Source organism: Triticum aestivum, chromosome 1A (assembly GCF_018294505.1).
Source record: "Triticum aestivum cultivar Chinese Spring chromosome 1A, IWGSC CS RefSeq v2.1, whole genome shotgun sequence".
NCBI classification, from domain to species: Eukaryota; Viridiplantae; Streptophyta; class Magnoliopsida; order Poales; family Poaceae; genus Triticum; species Triticum aestivum.
The window spans coordinates 407,421,760-407,442,537 of NC_057794.1; the positions used below are offsets into that span (position 1 = coordinate 407,421,760).

Here is a 20,778-nt window from a genome sequence, read left to right on the forward strand (position 1 = left end):
TTTATGGGGTATAATTTGGAGCTGGTCTTTGGATAGTTTTGGTGTGTCAGATAAGACGTTGATGGCTAGCTATGCTTTGCTTACAGTTCAGAACTTTAGATGCCTATGAGTTGTGATACCTTCTATTTTGGTTGTAATGCCTGACCATAGAGAGAGGAACAACGGACATTGAGAATTGCGGTGGCTGATTTTTTTAATTTGTGTTTGCCTCAAGGATTCTCATTTATCTTAACTTCCATTTACTCAAGAGTTACAACATTGGTAGAGAAACTTCTATTTTCTTATGTTCTTTGTTATATGATACATCCCAACAGAACTGAAGCAACTAATTTATTCATGAAAATGGTTGGTTTAAAGCTCGAAAGCTCATACCGAGATGGCTTTTTCACAGCTTCATGACGAACTAAAATAAAAGCTTATGACAGAAGAAACATGCTTGGATAGGCGTCCTTGTCGACCTCGCAGTCTCCAACCCATCCTTAGGTATTGCAGCTCCTTCCAATCCAGTTTACTCCTTTTTGACAATTTTCTTACTTGAGCCTTGGAGATATGCACTGAATCGGCTAATGTTTGCTCTGGGAATTTCCTTTTGTAGAGAGGATGTCTTGTCGAATGTAGTTTTTAGTTCTTGATCTTTTTTATACAAGATATCTAAATACTGTAATTACTCTTGCTGGGAAGAAGGTTGTCATGTAAGGGGAAAACTTTAGAAGTTACGCGACATAATTTAAACCATGTGCAACTTGTTTGCTTCCTTGTTGTTTTATTGCATTCGAGATCTTTACTATTTTCACTGTCGAAAATGCAGAGCAGATCTTTAGTATCTTGAATTATCAGTTAAATTTGTTAGTTGTGAGATGCATATGATTCTGGCTTCATTCACAACCATTCATGTGGTTTCTTCGGTTTGGTTGGTCGCTGCTGGTACTTCCATGCCATCTGATTATGTGGTAGAGTGCTTCGGAACTGTGTGTGGGGCCGGGTGTTGTCAGCCAGACCTGGGCGCCCTCGCCGGCGACTTGCTATCTAACCCATCCACAGGTTTTCCTACTCTTTGATTTTCCTGTCCAAGTCCATGATTTGGTTTATCTTGGTTGGCGTGCTTTTTTATGTTACCTTGGTGGTCGATGCAATGAGAGGTGCAAATGCAAGGCAAGACGACATTATATAGGTTGTCCTGTGAGTTAGAATATCCATGTGCTACTTATTGTGGTGCGGCATCAAGCATGTTGATTGATTCTGAAGCATGAGTAAACTGTAGTAAGCTGTGTGTACAGATTCCTGATTATTCTGTATGATCCTCTATTTTTTCCTTTATGATCCTCTTTATTGTGGTGCGACACCAAACTTGGGTTATTTACTTGCTTCCACTATGATTTCTGGGGAGGGCACTTTATTGATTTCTCAAACCTTGGATCTAGACATGTAAATAGTTAAATGATTATTTTGCTTTTCGATTAAATATGATACTAACTAATCATGTCTATCTTATACAAGCTTCAATCTATTCTAAAAATTCTGTTTATAAGGTACCATCAGCTATGACCCTAATGGACCCCAAATAAAAAGGAGAAAACATTTGACACTTATCGTGGCCAACCATGAAACCGTGTTTCAGAAACTGCATCATAGCACATATTTCAACCATCGTTTCCTGGTTTGTAATATGTACTAGCCTTCTGAAAAAGACTGAGGCTGCACTTGTTCCTGTCAGGTACTTGTAGCAAATATTTACTAACTTTTGTTCTTTCGATCAGATAACAAAAGTTTCTTGTCTCTTAATAAATTTTAGGTTGTCATGTTACAAAAAGGCCTATCTACAAATAGGTGGACAAGATAAAACATTAAAATAGACTAGAGCATTTTCCATCTCCATTGATAAGAAATAGGTGAAAAGAAATTATACTTACTCTTTTCCTTCCTTGTGTAAATTAAACCTCTTGTGATGCTATGTAGAAGAGGTATAATTTTTATATATGGTGAATCATGAAGAAACTTATAGCATAGTTCTATCATCTATGGTATTGGTGAATAGTAGTCATAGTGGTTTAGGATAGTTTTTCATGTGTTGGCTAATTGGTTATTGGTTGTAATTGTCAGTTTCTCTTCACATATGAACCATGCATACTTGCTGGTGGCTGATCCAAAAATGATCTCAACCAATAAAACTTTTAGCGAGTATGTAAGAATTGGAGTTCTGGATATGGATAGCAGACTACTTTTCATGGTACTCAGTTTCTTTAATCCTGTACATTTCGCAAAAATAATATATTCCTTTCGATGTTTTGGATTTTACCATGTGAGTGCCTCTGGAGAGATTGTTTAATTGCTTTCTTATGCTTCCACCTATTTTCTTCCAGAACGATGATGTGCTTTCTGCTAAAATTGTACACTATGGTGTTGATAAGCATGAATTATTTGTTGTCCTCACATACAGTTGTAAGCCTTATCAACTTGATCATAGTGTTCTCTTTTTATTTGTTAGCGGCATGATTGAAGGGCGAGACTACCAGCTGGTGAGGGAGAGGATATGTATTCGGAGTGTCCTGAAGAGGTAGTCCACGAACCGGCAATGGAGGAAATAAGGTAGAGACGGCAATAGCAGCAAGTACGTCAAGCGCTAGGGATGTGGATATGGTGTGGCATAAAGAGGTACTCCACAAACCTCTTCTAGGTGCTCCTCTCTCACCTCTTGCATCCTATGGCACTGTGATTTGATTTCTAATATGTGGCTTTGCTGAATACGATGTGGGAAGATCTGAGAAAGAAGATGGATAATCCAGCAGAAGAGTTTGGTGAAGAAGAACAAGGTCATATCTCTCGCTTTTGAACACATTCAAGCTTGTGCCTGCCTTTTTGATGTAATTATTATGGTAATGTAAATGTGATTGCTTGATTCTTAGATAGCTTGGTTTGCAGCAAAACTATTTACAGAATCATATTTAATTTAATTTAAAATCAATTGAGTTACTATGACTTCCATTCTGCTTTGTGTAAATCTTTCACCGTAAATATTTTGCCAGGAAATATGGTCTCATTGTTGCTTCCGCGACGAGTTCCTATTCCTCTCTCCCCGATCTAGGTAAGATCCCGTTTAACCCCCCTTCTGCCCTGATTGCTTGTGCCATGATTTGCTCCGTGTCTGGATGAGGAAGTAGACCAGCAGGAGGAAGAGAGGATCTCGGGACGCGCTCCTTATTGGACTATTGAAATATGCAGTAATAAGAGATTAAACGTGTTTAGAAGAGAGAGCACTAAGGTAAGAAGCAGCGAAGAATAGAATAGAACAGCAAGTCATAGTTTTAAGAGTAAAAAGAATGAGAGAGTAAAGAAATTAGAATAGAGAGAAGATTTGCAGATTAAGAGTATGAATCCTACACTTTCTAGCTGAGAATAGATAGAGAGAAAGCAAGACACAATCAGTTCTAGACACGATAAACCATAAGTTGTAGCCTTGTACAGACAAGCAGAAGTAAATCTCGTCCGTACCTAATTTGGGGGAAAAGAGAGATGAATTTAGGAGAGTCTTCTTCAGTCTGTGATTCTTGGGGGCTGTAGATTTTTTGGTAGTGTACGTGTTGTGTCGTACCCACAAATATCTGTTCTGCACCATGATAGCATGAGCTTGCTGCAGCCATATGGTTCTTAAGAGTATGGTGCTTGTTAAAAAAAGAGTTTGGTAGTCCGATTTGGTTCTCATGGTGGTATGTTTCCTATCATCTTCTTTAGTTTCTAACTTTATGCTTCCGTTTTTTTCTTGGCCAGCAAGAGCAGTAGGAGGTGGCGGGGAGGATGAGCAAGGAGACGGCGGGAGGAAGAGAGATTCTTGGTGGCGCGCTTGCCTTATTGGACATGTTGTGCAGCTCACTGTTTTTTCTCTTGCCATCATCTCCAATAGTGTCGAGTCCCCTTCCTGGCGCCAATTGCAACACATATCTCCTTTGACTGATTAGCCATTGTTTCCCGCAGCCAGTTTAGTTTTGTCTCGAACATCCGTTTTCTTTGAGATTTGTTTTTGTCGTGTGCTGATTATTTAGACATCCTCTCTGCCAACACAACCTATCCAAGCAAGCAACAGATCGAGGAGGACGGAGGCACGGCACGACGACGACCGTGGCATAGATCAAGAGCATGGTCATGGTCTCATGGTCTGGGAGCGAATCAGGCATCCTGGATCACGACGGAAGCTGGAAGCTGCGAGAGCTACCTAAATAAGAGGGTGACGACATGGGGTGGAGGCCGAGGAAGAGGGCGACGAAGCGGGGGTGGAAGAGGGTGTGTTAGTGGTGAATCATGTATCTATGTTAGATCCAGTGAGAAAAGGCGGCTTCCAAGCAGAGGATGCGGGAGTGTTGGCCACATTTGGTTTTTGACATGGGTGTCTAAATATTTTCATAATACTTGCCTCCCTCTCGGCCTTTGCGCCATTGGCGCAATGAGTCATCTAGTTATCATTAAACAAACATTGTTAGGGAAGGTGTTTCTTAGGGTCTTCAGAACAACAAGTATAATCATATATTTCACATAAATTCCAAGCATAGCATTGCAAATGATGAATTTGATCCAGTAAAAATTTCCCTTTTTCAGATATTCGGCGTTGCACATAACAAGCATGCTCATCTAAAGATTTTCCCTCAACTAAGCTAGTTGGGGTTTCAGCATGAGCACATAGGGATCAAAGATGATCCAAGTAATAAGCTTCAGCAGTGAGATAGATTTTGAGTGGTTCTTCAACCATTGGTTTAGTAGGTACAACTATTTTTTTTGGTATTTTACATTTACTACCCATAACTAAAGATAGAAAACAACTAAGAACAGCAAATAAAAATTACTTAGTGATAAAGCAAACAAGCACACACGAGAATATTCACCCCACGCTATTGCTCCCCGGCAACGGCGCCAAAGAAAAGGTCTTGATAACCCACAAGTATAGGGGATCGCAATAGTTTTCGATAAGTAAGAGTGTCGAACCCAACGAGAAGCTAAAGGTAGAACAAATATTCCCTCAAGTTCTATCGACCACCAATAAAACTCTATGCAAACTTGATGTTCGCTTTACCTAGAACAAGTATGAAACTGGAAGTACTTTGTAGGTGTTGTTGGATAGGTTTGCAAGATAATAAAGAGTACGTAAATAAAAGGTAGGGGCTGTTTAAGTAAAGAAACAATAAGTAAATATATCGAGTGTGGAAAAGTGGTGGTAGGAGTTGTGAAATTGCCCCTAAGCAATTGACTACTTTACTAGACCGATAGCAAGTATTATGTGGGAGAGGCCACTGCTAGCATGTCATCCCTGACTTGGAATTCTATGCACTTATGATTGGAACTATTAGCAAGCATCCGCAACTACTAATGTTCATTAAGGTAAAACCTAACCATAGCATTAAGGTATATTGGTCCCCCTTCAATCCCGTATGCATCAATTTCTATGCTAGGTTGAAGCTTCTGCCACTCTTGCCCTCCAATACATAGTCCTATCAACATACAACTAACCCTAGGGTGTGAACCACGCGCGCAATCATATGATGGGCACCAAAGGACAGCAACATAACCACAAGCAAATTAAATCAATCATAGCAATTCATCAACCACCGATAGGACAACGAAAATCTACTCACACATCATAGGATGGCAACACATCATTGGATAATAATATGAAGCATAAAGCACCATGTTCAAGTAGAGGGTACAGTGGGTTGCGGGAGAGTGGACCGCTATAGATAGAGGGGGAAAAGTGATGGAGATGTTGGTGAAGATGGCTGAGGTGTTGGTGTAGATCGCGGTGATGATGATGGCCCCCGGTGGCACACCAGTGCCACCGGAAGTGAGGGGGAGAGAGCCCCCCTCCTTCTTCTTATTCATTGACCTCCTCCCTAGATGGGAGAAGGGTTTCCCCTCTAGTCCATGGCCTCCATAGCACGGGAGGGGCGAAAGCCCCTCCGAGATTGGATCTGTCTCTCTGTCTCTCTCTGGTTCTGCGTTCCCAGATTCTTCCCTTTTACCATTTCTTATATTCCCGGAGATCCGTAACTCCGATTGGGCTGAAATTTTAACACGATCTCTATCCGGATATTAGCTTTCTTGCGGCGAAAGAAGGGCATCAACCGCCTTACGGGTGGCCCACGAGGGTCAGGGGCGCGCCCGGGGGGGGCAGGCGCGCCCCCCTGCCTCGTGGCCACCTCGGGCACTGTCTCGCGTGGATTTTTCTTCCCAAAAATCATATATATTCCAAAAAAATCTCCGCCAGTTTTTATCCCGTTTGGACTCCGTTTGATATGGATATTCTGCGAAACAAAAAACATGCAACAAACAGGAACTGGCACTGGGCACTGGATCAATATGTTAGTCCCAAAAATAGTATAAAAAGTTGCCAAAAGTATATGAAAGTTGAATAATATTGGCATGAAACAATCAAAAATTATAGATACGACGAAGACGTATCAGTGGCGCCCCCCTTGCCCAGTCTGATTTGGACAAGGGGAGGGGGCGGCACCCCCCTCCTTCCTTCTCTTCTCTTGCTCCTTCCCTTCTTCTCCTACTTGAACTAGGAAAGGGGGGCTCCCCCCATGGCGCGCCCCCTAGGGCCGGCCACCTCTCCTCCCTCCTTTATATATGTGGGAGGGGGCACCCCAAAGGCACACCAAGTCTTCTCTTAGCCGTGTGCGGTGCCCCCCCATACAATTACACACCTCGGTCATATCGTCGTAGTGCTTAGGCGAAGCTCTGCGCCGGTAACTTCATCATCACCGTCATCACGCCGTCGTGCTGACGGAACTCTCCCTCGGCCTCAACTGGATCAAGAGCTCGAGGGACATCATTGAGCTGAACGTGGACGTGTCGTACGTTCAGTACTTGGATCGGTTGGATTGTGAAGACGTTCGACTACATCAACCGCGTTACTAAACGCTTCCGCTTTCGGTCTACGAGGGTACGTGGACACACTCTCCCCGCTCATTGCTTTGCTTCTCCTAGATAGATCTTGCGTGATCGTAGGATTTTTTTTGAAATACTACGTTCCCCAACACAAAACAACAACCGCCCCCGGCGAAGAGAAGTGTAGATCGGAAGGATCCAATCTGAAGACACACGAAAAAAGACAAATAAAGACTAGATCCAAGTGGATCCATCAAAGACAAACGCCAACCGAATCTCACGAGATCTACAGAAGAGACACCTCCATGCGCCCTCCGATGGCACAAGACATGCCACTAGAATGAAGGATGGATGGGAAGAATCTTATTCCAATTGCAAAGAGCCACTGATATCTCATCTTCCTAAGTAGGACACAAAACCTAAACAAACAAAAAACACCTAAAAAGGAAGCAGGAGCCCTCCCACCGGCAAGGGCCGAGATCCACCACACCTTCATGACCCTAAGACCACAGAAGATGAAGCCAACCTGCGACGCCGCCGACAGGAGGCGTCAAATCCCTACACCCTCGCGTGAGACACAAGAGACAAAGGGGTACAAGAACTCCAAACGTACTTTCGATCGTGAAAAAAGAGAGCATGTCTGGAGGCTCATGACATTGCTAAAGATTTTTTTACAATAACTAGACTTTATTTCTCACATAATAGTCATATCGTTTACAAGGAAATGAGAAATAAAATCAGGGATAACAACATCCCAAAAATCAAGATATCTAGTACTAAAGGAGTGTCTTGCTAACTAGTCAGCCACCTGATTCGCTTCTCTGAAACAATGTTTGAAAGGTAACTTTGAGAAATCGAGAGATAACTGCTTACATTAAGCAACAACAGTGGCATCGGGTCCCAAATATTCATCTATCAAATTAACTAATTCAACTGCAAAATAGTTGCCCGATTCCACCTCTGCCGAATTGCATCCATACTTGCCAGAAGGAACATACCATTTCTCATTGCTAATCATTCAGCGGCATCAACATCATGGACATGCGGGAAGAATGAGGATGCCGCAATGATGAAATTGCCATGGTCATCATGTAGAACTGCACCACTAGCTCCCAACGGTGTGTCCACATGAAAAGATGCGTCAACGTTCACCTTCACCACACCATGAGGTTTTTTTCAACAAAATGATTACCACTCCTCATTGGCAACTTGGGCATCAAAATCGATATAGTTTGCCACAAGGACTTTATTGACAACGCCGTTTTATCTGGGCCTTGGATCTCCACTCCTTTCACAAGCTGGCATCGTTGCCACCATATAAACCATGCTGCAACTATTGCCAGTTCTGCCACCGGGAGACCATCGACTATCTCTGTAAGTTTGAGCAGTATTTCCAAGCTGATGGCGCCAGATCTATCTTCTGCCATTGCTTTCTTCATAGTGTCCAAGAGGCCTGATGTCTATTACACAACCTTCTTCTTGTAGACGTTGTTGGACCTCCAAGTGCAGAGGTTTATAGGACAGTAGCAAATTTCCCTCAAGTGGATGACCTAAGGTTTATCAATCCGTAGGAGGCGTAGGATGAAGATGGTCTCTCTCAAGCAACCCTGCAACCAAATAACAAAGAGTCTCTTGTGTCCCCAACACACCCAATACAATGGTAAATTGTATAGGTGCACTAATTCGGCGAAGAGATGATGATACAAGTGCAATATGGATGGTAGATAAAGGTATTTGTAATCTGAAATTATAAAAACAGCAAGGTAACTAATGGTAAAAGTGAGCGTAAATGGTATTTGCAATGTGTTGAAACAAGGCCTAGGGTTCATACTTTCGCTAGTGCATATTCCCTCAACAATAATAGCATAATTGGATCACATAACTATCCCTCAACATGCAACAAAGAGTCACTCCAAAGTCACTAATAGCGGAGAACAAACGAAGAGATTATGGTAGGGTACGAAACCACCTCAAAGTTATTCTTTTCAATCAATCCGTTGGGCTATTCCTATAAGTGTCACAAACAGCCCTAGAGTTCGTACTAGAATAACACCTTAAGACACAAATCAACCAAAACCCTAATGTCACCTAGATACTCCAATGTCACCTCAAGTATCCGTGGGTATGATTATACGATATGCATCACACAATCTCACATTCATCTATTCAACCAACACATAGAACCTCAAAGAGTGCCCCAAAGTTCCTACCGGAGAATCACGACGAAAACGTGTGCCAACCCCTATGCATAGGTTCATGGGCGGAACCCGCAAGTTGATCACCAAAACATACATCAAGTGAATCACGTGATATCCCATTGTCACCACAGATACGCACGGCAAGACATACTCAAATCGATAAGATAACTTCAAAGGGGAAACTCAATCCATTACAAGAGAGTAGAGGGGGGAGAAAACATCATATGATCCAAATATAATAGCAAAGCTCACGATACATCAAGATCGTAACACCTCAAGAACATGAGAGAGAGAGAGAGATCAAACACATAGCTACTGGTACATACCCTCAGCCCCGAGGGATAACTACTCCCTCCTCGTCATGGAGAGCACCGGGATGATGAAGATGGCCACCGGAGAGGGATTCCCCCTCCGGCAGGGTGCCGGAACGGGTCTAGATCGGCTTTCGGTAGCTACGGAGGCTTCTGACGGCGGAACTCCCGATCTATTTTGCTCCTCGATAGTTTTAGGGTACGTGGGTATATATGGGTGAAAGAAATACGTCAGGGGAGCCACGAGGGGCCCACGAGGGTGGAGGGCGCGCCCTAGGTGGGTGGGCGCGCCCCCTGCCTCGTGGCTCCCTCGTTCCGTTCCTGACATGCACTCCAAGCTTTTCCGGTAGCTTTCCTTCCAAAAATAACTTCTCCAGTTGGTTTCATTCCGTTTCGACTCTGTTTGATATTCCTTTTCTTCGAAACACTGAAATAGGCAAAAAAACAGCAATTCTGGGCTGGGCCTCCGGTTAATAGGTTAGTCCCAAAAATAATATAAAAGTGGATAATAAAGCCCAATATTGTCCAAAACAGTAGATAATATAGCATGGAGCAATCAAAAATTATGGATACATTGGAGACGTATCAAGGCCTAAGCATTTGCAAAGTTCATTTACCTTACAACAACCAAAGAGTGTGTGTTGCACATCTTCTGCATCAATTGAGCATCGAGAACACTGTGGCGATATGGGGATATGTCAGTCAACACCTTGCGAAGTGTTTTACTTTGCCAGGCACCTTAAGTTTCCATGCATCTTTCAATACCTTATTTATATGGACATATGGACATTATCATGCCCATCGGCTCTTATAGGACGAGGACCAAATTGGTGTTCCAACTCCTTGTAATAAGCTAATCGTATTGAGAAGGTACCAGACCTTGTATGGTTCCAAGCAACAAAGTCCTTTGTCATATGTGTATTAAGTGAAATTTGCAATATCCTTTGCACATCTACTGGATAGAAATAGTCTCTCAAAACCACATCATCCAAATTTTCAGTGTAAGGATCAATAAGCTCCTCCACTTTTGACAACATTATTGTCCTTCTTGGGGTATTACCTTCTGAGTTGCACTGGTTGGGATCCAAGGGTCCTGCCAAATGTTAATGTGTGTTCTAGAACCAACCCTTCAAATACATAATCGCTGGAACGTTTGAATGCCTGCCACAATGCTTTGCCAAGTGTAAGATGATCCCTTCTTAGGACCAGCTTTAAGTAAATTTTCATTTGGGTAATATTTAGCACGAAGAACTTGTGCAGATAAAGAATCTTGGTTCTAGAGAAGTCGCCAGCACTGTTTTGCTAACATAGCTAGGTTAAAACTGTGAAGGTCCCTAAACCTCAATCCCAATTTCTTCTTCGGGGTACACAACTTTCACCATGCAAATCAATGCATTTTCTTGATCCTCATTGTCTTCGCACAAAAAATAAAAAAATCCATATGTAATTGCCTTACAAATTCCTTTTGACAGCTTGAAGACATACATAACATATGAAGGAATAGGTTGGGCAATGGACTTAATTAGTATTTTTTTACCTTGCATGGACAAAGTTTTTTTTTCTTTCCATCCCTTCAATCTCTGGCATACTCTGTCAAACAGGTGTTGAAAATAATTTGATCTGTCCAGCCCGACCATTGTTGGTAGACCCAAATAAGTATCTGAAAATGCTTCAGTCACAATATTAAGCTCTCTACATCAATTCCCCCTTGTGACGACACTAGTATTTGGACTGAAGAAGATACTGGACTTAGCATTACTCATAATTTGACAATTTGTCATGGTAAGAACAATATATCTCAAGCACCCTTTTCAGAGTGTTTGTAAAAGCTTATGTTACCCTTACTTTAAGGCGTCATGTGTGGTTGTTAGATCCTCTAATTTTATTGGTGTGCCACGCAACATTTTAGTTGAATAAAGTCAGGTGACATTCTAAAAAAAACGTTCTACTTGGTCTATAAAAAGTTCTAAAAAATAATCCTAAAAAAAATTCTATAAAATGCTACTCCCTCCATCCACTTTTAGAGGGCTTAACTTTTGAATATCATACCAAGGCACTCTATGAAAACTAGAGAAAATTTAGGGATTCACCCATCATCAAAGCATCGATCTCTTCCTCTTTCCTCATATTAATTTCACTCCTATAATTACGCTACACGTATTGCATTTTTATCCTCTCACGGGTCAAATCTGACATGCATTGGCGTGGAGACCAAAAGAAAACGGCTTGCATGCATGCATGCCATTAAGTGTCTCTATACTTAAAGGCTCACTCACTCCTTACGAGAGAGAATTAAAGGCTGCATGGATCAATTAGCTAATTTGAACTTGTATATATGAAAAAATGAAATTTGAGATTAGGCCTTGTATAAATGGAAGGAGGGAGTACCAGAAAAGAAGAAAATAAAATAAGCACAGCACCAGACTTCGCACACATTCCCCATTCTTCGAGCTCCACAGCCATGGTCTCCCAGTCCCAACAGCCACCCTCGCCGCCGCCGCCGCCGCCCGAGCCGACCAGCATTAGCTCTTTGACCGACGACCTCCTCCGTGAGATCTTCCTCCGCCTACCGGACCTCCCGACCCTTGTCCGCGCGGCCTTCACCTGCCGCCCCTTCCTCTGCCTGGTCCGCTGCTCCCCGGCCTTCCGCCGCCGCTTCCGCGAGCTCCACGCGCCGCCTCTCCTCGCCCTCTTTCTCACACCCTACATGGACGCCGTCATCCCTTCCGCCAGCCGCAGCCCCGACCCGGACACCACTGCCGCCTTCGCCGATTTACTCGGAGACGACGACGCCACCGAGTGGGGGACAGATTCCCAAATTCCCTACTACTACGACGGGTACGTCGCCTTCGTCAACCGGAGCACCGATCAGACTGCCTCCTACAGCCCACTGAATATTGGAGCGCCGGCGCAGGCCCTGGATATCTACCCCAAGACGCCCCGCGAAGGCATCGACGCCTGGCTCGAGTTCTACACGCTCCCTCCGGACCAAGAGGGCCAGAGGCCATCCCGTGTGGTCTGTGTCCGTCACGATCGCTCATCGGCGCGCGCGCGTGTGGCCGTCTTCTCATCTCACGCCCTGAAGTGGCAGATCTTCCCAGAGTCCAGGGGGTTGCTGCTTGAGCGCGACAGGCGCACGATTCGTAAGCTTGTCGATGGGTTCGTCTGCTGGTTATAGAGTGAAAACTGCATTCTCGCTCTTGTTAGACTATGTATAACTTTTGTACCTATGTACGTATTGTAACACAACCATTATATATAATGAGATAAGCCACCCCTAGAGGGTTGTGCTGGTTCCCAAAACTTATTGTCTTATATGGTATCACGCTAGGTTACGATCGCTTCCGCTTCTAAACCCTAATACCCGCACCGCCGCCGCAGCCGCCGCCACCTTCACCGCCGCCGCCGCCATGTCGAGCGCCGCCACCACCGGTTCCACTGCTGCGGGCTTCCTCCCGGCCTCTCTTGCGGCTCTGCTCAACCTCCCGCTCGATGCCGTCTCCGTTCCGGCTCCGATCGGGACAAGGAGCATCGGCTCCGTCTTCTCCACGCCGCCGGCGCCCTCGCTCGGGCGTGACCTCGTGGTCCACACCGCGGCGCCGCCGTCCGCTGCGGATTCCGCAGGCGTCGTCCCGCCGCTCCTGCCGCGAGCGGATCACACCGCCCCGCTGGCGGGGTTGGCGGCGTCCGCCCCGGCCGCGGGCCTTGCGGCGTTCGCACCGGCCGCGAGCTTTGCGGCGCCCGCCCTGGCTGCGGTCCCGCCTCCTCCCGCATCGGCTTCGGTGCTTCCGGCTGCCTCCATGGTGTTTGCACCCCAGGCAGCCTCCTCGATGGGATCGTCTTCGCCGCCGCCGTTTCACTTCGGTCATCTCATCACCATCAAGCTCTCCGCAGACAACTACATCTTCTGGCGTGCGCAGGTTCTCCCGCTCTTGGGGAGTCACTACCTGCTAGGCTACGTCGACGGATCGCTTCCCTGCCCACCCGCGCTGGTAGACAGCGTGCACGGTCCGGTCTACAATCCGGCCCATCGCGTCTGGACGGGGCAGGACCAGGCGAACCTCTCCTCCATCCAGGGGTCGCTCTCGCCGGCAGTTGCCGGCCTTGTTGTCTTCGCGAAGACGTCTCATGAGGCCTGGACCATCCTTGAGCGCACCTTTGCAGCGCAGTCCCAGGCTCGTGTCTCTGCACTCCGTCGTCAGCTTGGAGAGTGTCAGAAGCTTGACTCCACGGCCACTGAGTTCTACAACAAGGTCAAGGGCCTTGCCGACACATTGGCCTCCATTGGACAGCCCCTCACCGACTCCGAGTTCAACTCGTTTATTGTCAATGGTCTTGATGAGGAGTATGATGCCTTAGTCGAGATCATCAACGAGCGGGGTAACTCGACACCCATGTTGGCACACGAGGTTTTCTCTCGGCTTCTTCTCACTGAGCAACGGGTCGAGACTCGCCGCACCAGGGGCACTGGCTCTCTCTCGGCCAACGTCGCCACCAAGGGTGGCCGCTCTTCTTTATCACCCCGGTCTCCCTTGGGGCTGCCACCGTCGCCCGCCTCGGCCCCCCACCTACTGCGACCTTACCGGGGGCTGGCGGTCCACGTGTGTGTCAGCTTTGTGGCCGCGATGGGCACTGGGCCTCCAAGTGTCATAAGCGCTTCCAGCGAAGCTTCCTTGGTCTTGGCAATGACGGCAAAGATACACGCAACAATGCCCGTCAGGTCGCCATGGCTGATCGTCCCGCACCGCAGAAGCATCGGGGACACACTCAGTCCTACTCCATCGATCCACACTGGTACATGGACTCTGGGGCGACAGAGCATCTGACCAGCGAGATGGGGAAGCTTCACACTCGTGAACCCTATCATGGCTCCGACAAGATCCACACCGCCAATGGAGCAGGTATGCACATCTCTCATATTGGTCAAGCATCTCTTCTCACTAGACATGCCAATAGGAGTCTTCAGCTTCGCAATGTTCTTCGCGTTCCATCTGTGACCCGCAATCTTCTTTCAGTTCCTAAACTCACACGTGATAATAATGTGCTTTGTGAATTTCACCCTTTTGATCTTTTTATTAAGGATCGGGGCACGAGGGACATTCTTCTTAGTGGGCGGTTGTGCTAGGGCCTCTACCGTCTGGAGCATCCTGGCGTCGCTCGCGTTTTCAGTGGAGTTCGGGTCTCTCCGTCACAGTGGCATGCTCGTCTTGGTCACCCGGTCACACCTATTGTCCGCCATATTTTGCGTCGTCATGAGCTTCCTAGTTTGTCTAGTAATAAAGATGTAGCAGTGTGTGATGCTTGTCAGCAGGGGAAGAGTCATCAACTTCCTTTTTCGGAGTCCAGTCGTGAGGTGAAACATCCGTTAGAACTTGTGTTTTCAGATGTATGGGGTCCTGCTCAGACTTCTGTCAGTGGTCATAATTACTATATCAGTTTCGTTGATGCTTATAGTCGCTTTACCTGGCTTTACCTTATTAAACGCAAATCTGATGTGTTTGATATTTTTGTTCAGTTTCAAAAACATGTTGAACGTCTTCTCAAGCACAAAATTGTTCATGTCCAGTCGGACTGGGGGGGCGAGTATCGCAACCTCAACTCCTTCTTTCAGTCGCTTTGGATAGCTCATCGTTTAGCATGTCCACATACACATCAGCAGAATGGTTCAGTCGAACGTAAGCATCGTCATATTGTTGAAGCTGGTCTTACTCTTTTGGCCCATGCATCTGTTCCGTTTCGGTTTTGGAGTGATGCTTTCACCACTGCATGCTTTCTCATCAATCGTACTTCTACTCGTGTTTTAAACATGAAGACTCCCATTGAGGTTCTCCTTAATGAACAACCTGATTATACCTTTCTCAAGGTATTTGGGTGTGCTTGCTGGCCGCATCTTCGTCCATATAACAAGCGCAAGCTTGAGTTTCGTTCTAAGAAGTGTGTTTTCCTTGGCTATAGCTCTCTTCATAAAGGTTACAAATGTCTTCATGTTCCCACTAATCGTGTCTATATATCTCGGGACGTCGTGTTTGATGAGCATGTTTTTCCCTTTGCCAACCTTTCTGTGTCCACTATCGAACCACCATCCCTGCATTCATCCTCTGTTGCTTCTGACCAATTTGATGATGTTGCATACTCTCCTTTGCTGTTACCTAACCATGGTGCAGGAACCGGACGTGGAGCTCGTTTGGAGCTGTTGGAGGATTCACCATCATCATCGTCGTCTTCTGGTGGGCATGTCGATCGCCCTCTGTTGCATGGCATCGATTCGCGTGCCCATGCATGGTCACCCGACGAGCCCGTCGCGCCGAGCATCTCCACTGCTCGGTCTGCTACGCCAGTGATCGCCGAGTCTCCAGCGGCTCGGCCTTTTTCGCCAGCGGTCGCCGAGTCGCCCGTGGCTCGGCCCGTCACGCCGTCTTCGCCCGCGGCTCGGGTCCTCACGTCGCCTTCATCAGCGGATCGGCCCGCGACACCGGCCGCGCCACGACCCACTATGGCGAGCTCGCCATCGGCCCGGTCTGGGATGCCGGAGTCGCCAGCTGCTTCGTCTGCTCTGCCGGTTTCGCCGGTGGGCCGGCCTTCTTCGCCGACTGAGTCCGAGGCTACCGTGCCTGGCTCCTCGTCACCGGCTGACTCGTCAACGTCGCCGTCCTCCAGCCCGTTGCAGGCTGCTCCGTCGACCTCGGTGGTTCCTGTGTCTCGACCACATACACGCAGTCGCAGTGGCATTTTCAAACCTAAGGAACGTACGGATGGTACGGTTGCTTGGTTGGCTGCTTGTTTGGCTGCTGCTGTTGCGGATCCATCTTCTGAGCCTCGCTCATATCAGGCTGCCCTGCGCATTCCACATTGGCGAGAGGCTATGGAGCAGGAGTTTCATGCTCTTCTTCGTAACAAGACATGGACTCTCGTTCCTCCACCACCACGGGTAAATGTTATTGACTCAAAATGGGTATTCAAAGTGAAGAAGCATTCGGATGGATCTATTGAGCGTTACAAAGCGCGACTTGTTGCTCGCGGTTTTCGGCAGCGTCATGGTCTTGACTATGAGGACACCTTCAGTCCTGTCGTCAAGCCTACCACTATTCGGCTTCTTCTCTCCATTGCTGTTTCTCGTGGTTGGTCCCTTCGTCAACTTGATGTGCAGAATGCTTTTCTACATGGATTTTTGGAGGAAGAGGTTTATATGAAACAGCCGCCTGGTTTCTCTGATCCTGATCGTCCTGACTATATCTGTCGTCTTTCCAAAGCACTATATGGTTTGAAGCAAGCTCCTCGTGCCTGGCATGCCCGCCTTGCCTCTGCCCTTCATGCTCATGGGTTTGTGCCGTCCACTGCTGACACTTCATTATTTCTTCTACAGAAGCCAGAAGTCACTATGTATCTTTTGGTATATGTCGATGATATTATCCTTGTCAGCTCTTCTCAGTATGCTGCTGATGCTCTTGTCTGCTCTCTTGGTGCTGATTTTGCGGTCAAAGATCTTGGGAAGCTTCACTACTTTCTTGGAGTTGAGGTCACTTCTCGTGCTACTGGTCTTGTCCTTACGCAGAAGAAGTACTCCTTGGAGTTGTTACAAAAAGCCGGCATGCTGAAGTGCAAACCGACCACCACACCCATGTCTTCTACCGACAAGATAACAGCTGTTGATGGTGAGCTTTTGTCTCCTGCGGATGCCACAGAGTACAGAAGCATTGTTGGTGGACTTCAGTACTTGATGATCACGAGACCAGATATCTCTTATGCTGTTAACAGGGTTTGTCAGTATCTTCAGGCTCCCAGAGATACTCATTGGGCTGCTGTTAAACACATTCTTCGTTATGTTCAGTTCACCCTGACTTTTGGTATGCATATTCGGCCGACTTCCTCTCGGGTCCTTTCGGCCTTCTCTGATGCAGATTGGGCTGGTAGCCCAGATGACAGGCGATCCACGGGGGGTTATGCAGTATTCTTTGGCTCTAATTTGATCGTCTGGAGTGCTCGGAAACAGGCTACTGTGTCACGTAGCAGTACTGAAGCTGAGTACAAGGCTGTGGCTAATGCTACTGCAGAGATTATTTGGGTGCAGTCTTTGCTTCAGGAGTTGGGTTTGTCTCAACCACAGCCTCCTATTCTTTGGTGTGATAACATCGGTGCTACATACCTTTCTGCAAATCCAGTATTTCATGCCCGAACGAAACACATTGAAGTTGACTATCACTTTGTACGGGAACGTGTATCACAGAAGCAACTTCAGATCAAGTTTATCTCGTCTAAGGATCAACTTGCAGATATCTTCACTAAGCCTTTACCACTGCCACAGTTTGAGGCTTGTAGGCGCAATCTTACCCTTTTCAGTTCTTTAGAAAGTGGCTAAGATTGAGGGAGGGTGTTAGACTATGTATAACTTCTGTACCTATGTACGTATTGTAACACAACCATTATATATAATGAGATAAGCCACCCCTAGAGGGTTGTGCTGGTTCCCAAAACTTATTGTCTTACAGCTCTCAACACTGTCACCTTTCAGTTCTCTTGAATGAATCTGCCACCGCCCTTGAGAGGGCCATACACATACATGTATCGTACACCGCGCTTTGAGCTTGGTCAGACCAAGGATGGGAAACTCTGTATCGTGCATGTGCAGGAATTCACGCTTTCTGTTTGGCTCTGGACACCCGACGATGACGGCGTCGAGAGATTTATGCTGCACAAGATGTTTCAGTTGCACACAATTGTTAAGGAGATCACTAAGCGTTCAGTCCTGGACAATGTTGACGCTGGAGGGCATATGAACGTTACTGATGGATTTGTGTACCTGTCTGTTGTCTATGACAAGGGTAAGCAATCTTCTAAGTGGTTCCTATCCTTCTGCCTGGAAACAGCAGAGGTGAAGTTGCTCTTTGAGAAAACATGCAGTATTTACTGCCCTGTTGATCCATACATCATGGCCTGGCCTCCTTCTTTGATGCACGACAAGGTGAGTCCATGTATGAAGATGTTTCCTTGTATGTGAGCAATTGCCTTACTTGTGAGCATTGGGTTATTGTATTGCTGTGAAAATCAGCTATCGACTTTTAGTTTTCATGCAGTAACATGTCTGACTTTATCAGTTATGATGCAATGTTTTCAATTTTCATCATCAGGTTTAAACACAAGGATATTTAGCATCAGGGTTTGTGCAGATTATAGTATAATATAAGAAGTGCTACATTGCCGTTATTTTAGACTGCAAATCTTCCTCCCCTGAAAATCTCCTTACACTTACTTTATAATGCTAATCACTATGAGATGGCAGCAGTGTAGCAGTATCTTCAGTTTCATTGCTTATGTAAAAAACAGATAAATTGATACGTATCATTAGAATCTATTGTCCTGCACAAAATTGTCTATAGAACACTCTTACATGCATGAATACTCTAATGCCACAGGGGGATTCAGAAACTGAAGTTGCCAGGGACACTGTTGGAGATGATGGTCCTGTGGGCACGGAAGAAGCTTCCCCTGTCCTCTTCACGGCATTGCAGTTATTCAAAGAAGCTTTGATTGATGATGACAACGCAAAATTTGTGGAGATGGACGCTTTCTTACTTGATGATGAGATTAGCTCCCTTTTGAACAAAATCTCTACTTTAGAAGCAGGATTAGCAGCTGGGAGAGACTGTGTGCTGAGAAGAGGTGCTCATTCCAATATCAACGTGGAAGGGATGGAAAGGAGGAGTTGGTGGGAAATGTGCAAGGGGATGTTGGGGAGAGTTTCTTCCCACTTCTTTGCCAATTGATCTTGGTGCCTTTCTTCTCACAAGTTAAGCGTCAGTTGAAATGCATTGGTAGTTTAGTTTTCGGATCGTGCGAACGCATTATGTGCTAGTTGACTACTATGTCTAATAAAGTGTAGCATCATCAGTACCTCCTCTATCTAGTTTGCAAGAGACTTGTATGTTTAACATGCAGAGATTGACCATTCAGTGTCACCATCAATGTAAGTCATGAGCCTCATCCTAGTGGTTGTCATCCTTGGTTCTGAATCATTGTATGAGGTCTATTTTGCTTTGTAGTCTGCTTGAGTAACTGCCCACTTTTGATCCACTATTGATCTCCAGCCGATTAGTTTCACAACTACATTGTTACATTGGTGGCTCAAGATGCCGGGAGTTCTTTCAGAAAAGGAAAATATTAAATATGAATGGTTACTTGATGATGGGCGGCTTTATCAGCTTCTTGGCTCGAAGAAAAGTGAAGAAACTCATCATTTTTATTTTTCACGGGGGAAGAAGCTCATCATTAAGTGCACGAAGGTGATACTGGGAATGTTAGACCTGGATTCTGATGAGAGGTGTTGGCCGTCGCGCCAAGAGGCGATGCTAGATTGGTAGGATGAACGGCTTCATCGGCTACTTCACTAGATTGGTAGGATGAACGACTTTCAATCCTGGAGATCGGACGGTGGAAGATGGCGGCAGTAGATCTAGAGCATGCGCATGCGGTGCGCGCTGCGGATCAGCCAGTCCGGGTGGTGCTCTCGGTCCGATGCGGAGCAGCTGCATGAGGCCACTGGATTAGATAGTGCATGTTCATGCGGTTCGGACACATTATAAAGATCGTAGGTGTTGCACTTTGCTCGTCAGATAGGTGGCTTTGGATTGATTCATGTATTCATATTGTCAGATTCTGTTAAATAATATTAAAGATGGATGCATGCGTTGATTGATGCGGAGACCAGGAGTTATCCTTCTTTTCAAAAAAAAACAGCTTCCTCACTTGCATGGCCGCCCCCATGTCATTTTGGAGCAGTTTAGTTGGTGTGTAGAGTATGTATGTGTGCAGGAATTTAGTCAATGGTTGCGTACTTTTTATCTCTAGAATTGAGGAGCTCTTCAAACGAAGAAATTTTGTTTTACAATGTAGAGTGCTCCACCAGATGCTTGAAGTTACTTTTCTCTTTGTGGGGAGATGCTAAGTTACTTTGACGTTGTAGCACCCGTGAAGGGTGGAGAGCAGTTATCTCTCCGATGTACTCCCTCCGTTCGGAATTACTTGTCGCAGAAATGGATGTATCTAGAACATCTAGATACATCCATTTCTGCGACAAGTAATTCCGAACGGAGGGAGTAGGTATATAGGAGCTTGCGTTGAATTGGGTACAATGCAAAATATCTCAGGGCATGTTGATATTGAGCCGCAAAGACAATTCTAGTGTTTAGGTGCCTATGTATTTGGCACTTGGAATCCAAGGGGAGAAGCAATTCAAATTCCTGTTTGGATGGACAAAATGCTGAATTGCACATTTTGAATAGTATGAGCGGTACTTTGCTATACATGTTTCAGAGTGATTTTTTCATTAGATGTTCATATATTTGCATGATTGTATATCTAGTTACAAGAAAATAATAAGAATATGTGTGTATATCAGATCA

The 20,778-nt window shown here is 45.7% G+C and overlaps 1 protein-coding gene and 1 long non-coding RNA gene across 3 annotated transcripts; both read left to right on the plus strand.

The window, feature by feature from the left end:
- The first annotated feature begins 405 nt into the window (after positions 1-405).
- On the plus strand, positions 406-1,866 carry LOC123139694 (uncharacterized). 2 transcript variants are annotated; one of them, XR_006469636.1, is made up of 3 exons: positions 406-483; positions 1,530-1,714; positions 1,793-1,866. It is a non-coding gene; the product is annotated as an uncharacterized lncRNA (long non-coding RNA). The 2 variants fall into 2 exon arrangements; XR_006469626.1 differs by lacking the exon at positions 406-483 and adding an exon at positions 740-1,041.
- Positions 1,867-11,217: 9,351 nt separating this feature from the next.
- Positions 11,218-19,375, plus strand: LOC123053329 (uncharacterized). Its single transcript, XM_044476792.1, has 3 exons — positions 11,218-12,578; positions 17,868-18,341; positions 18,793-19,375. Exon 1 carries the CDS (start codon positions 11,754-11,756, stop codon positions 12,558-12,560), a length of 807 nt encoding a protein of 268 aa, XP_044332727.1. The 5' UTR covers positions 11,218-11,753; the 3' UTR covers positions 12,561-12,578; positions 17,868-18,341; positions 18,793-19,375.
- Positions 19,376-20,778: the final 1,403 nt, after the last annotated feature.

Coding starts and splice junctions, on each gene's coding strand:
- LOC123053329 (XM_044476792.1), top strand. CDS start 11,754: ATGGAAGGAGGGAGTACCAGAAAAGAAGAAAATAAAATAAGCACAGCA.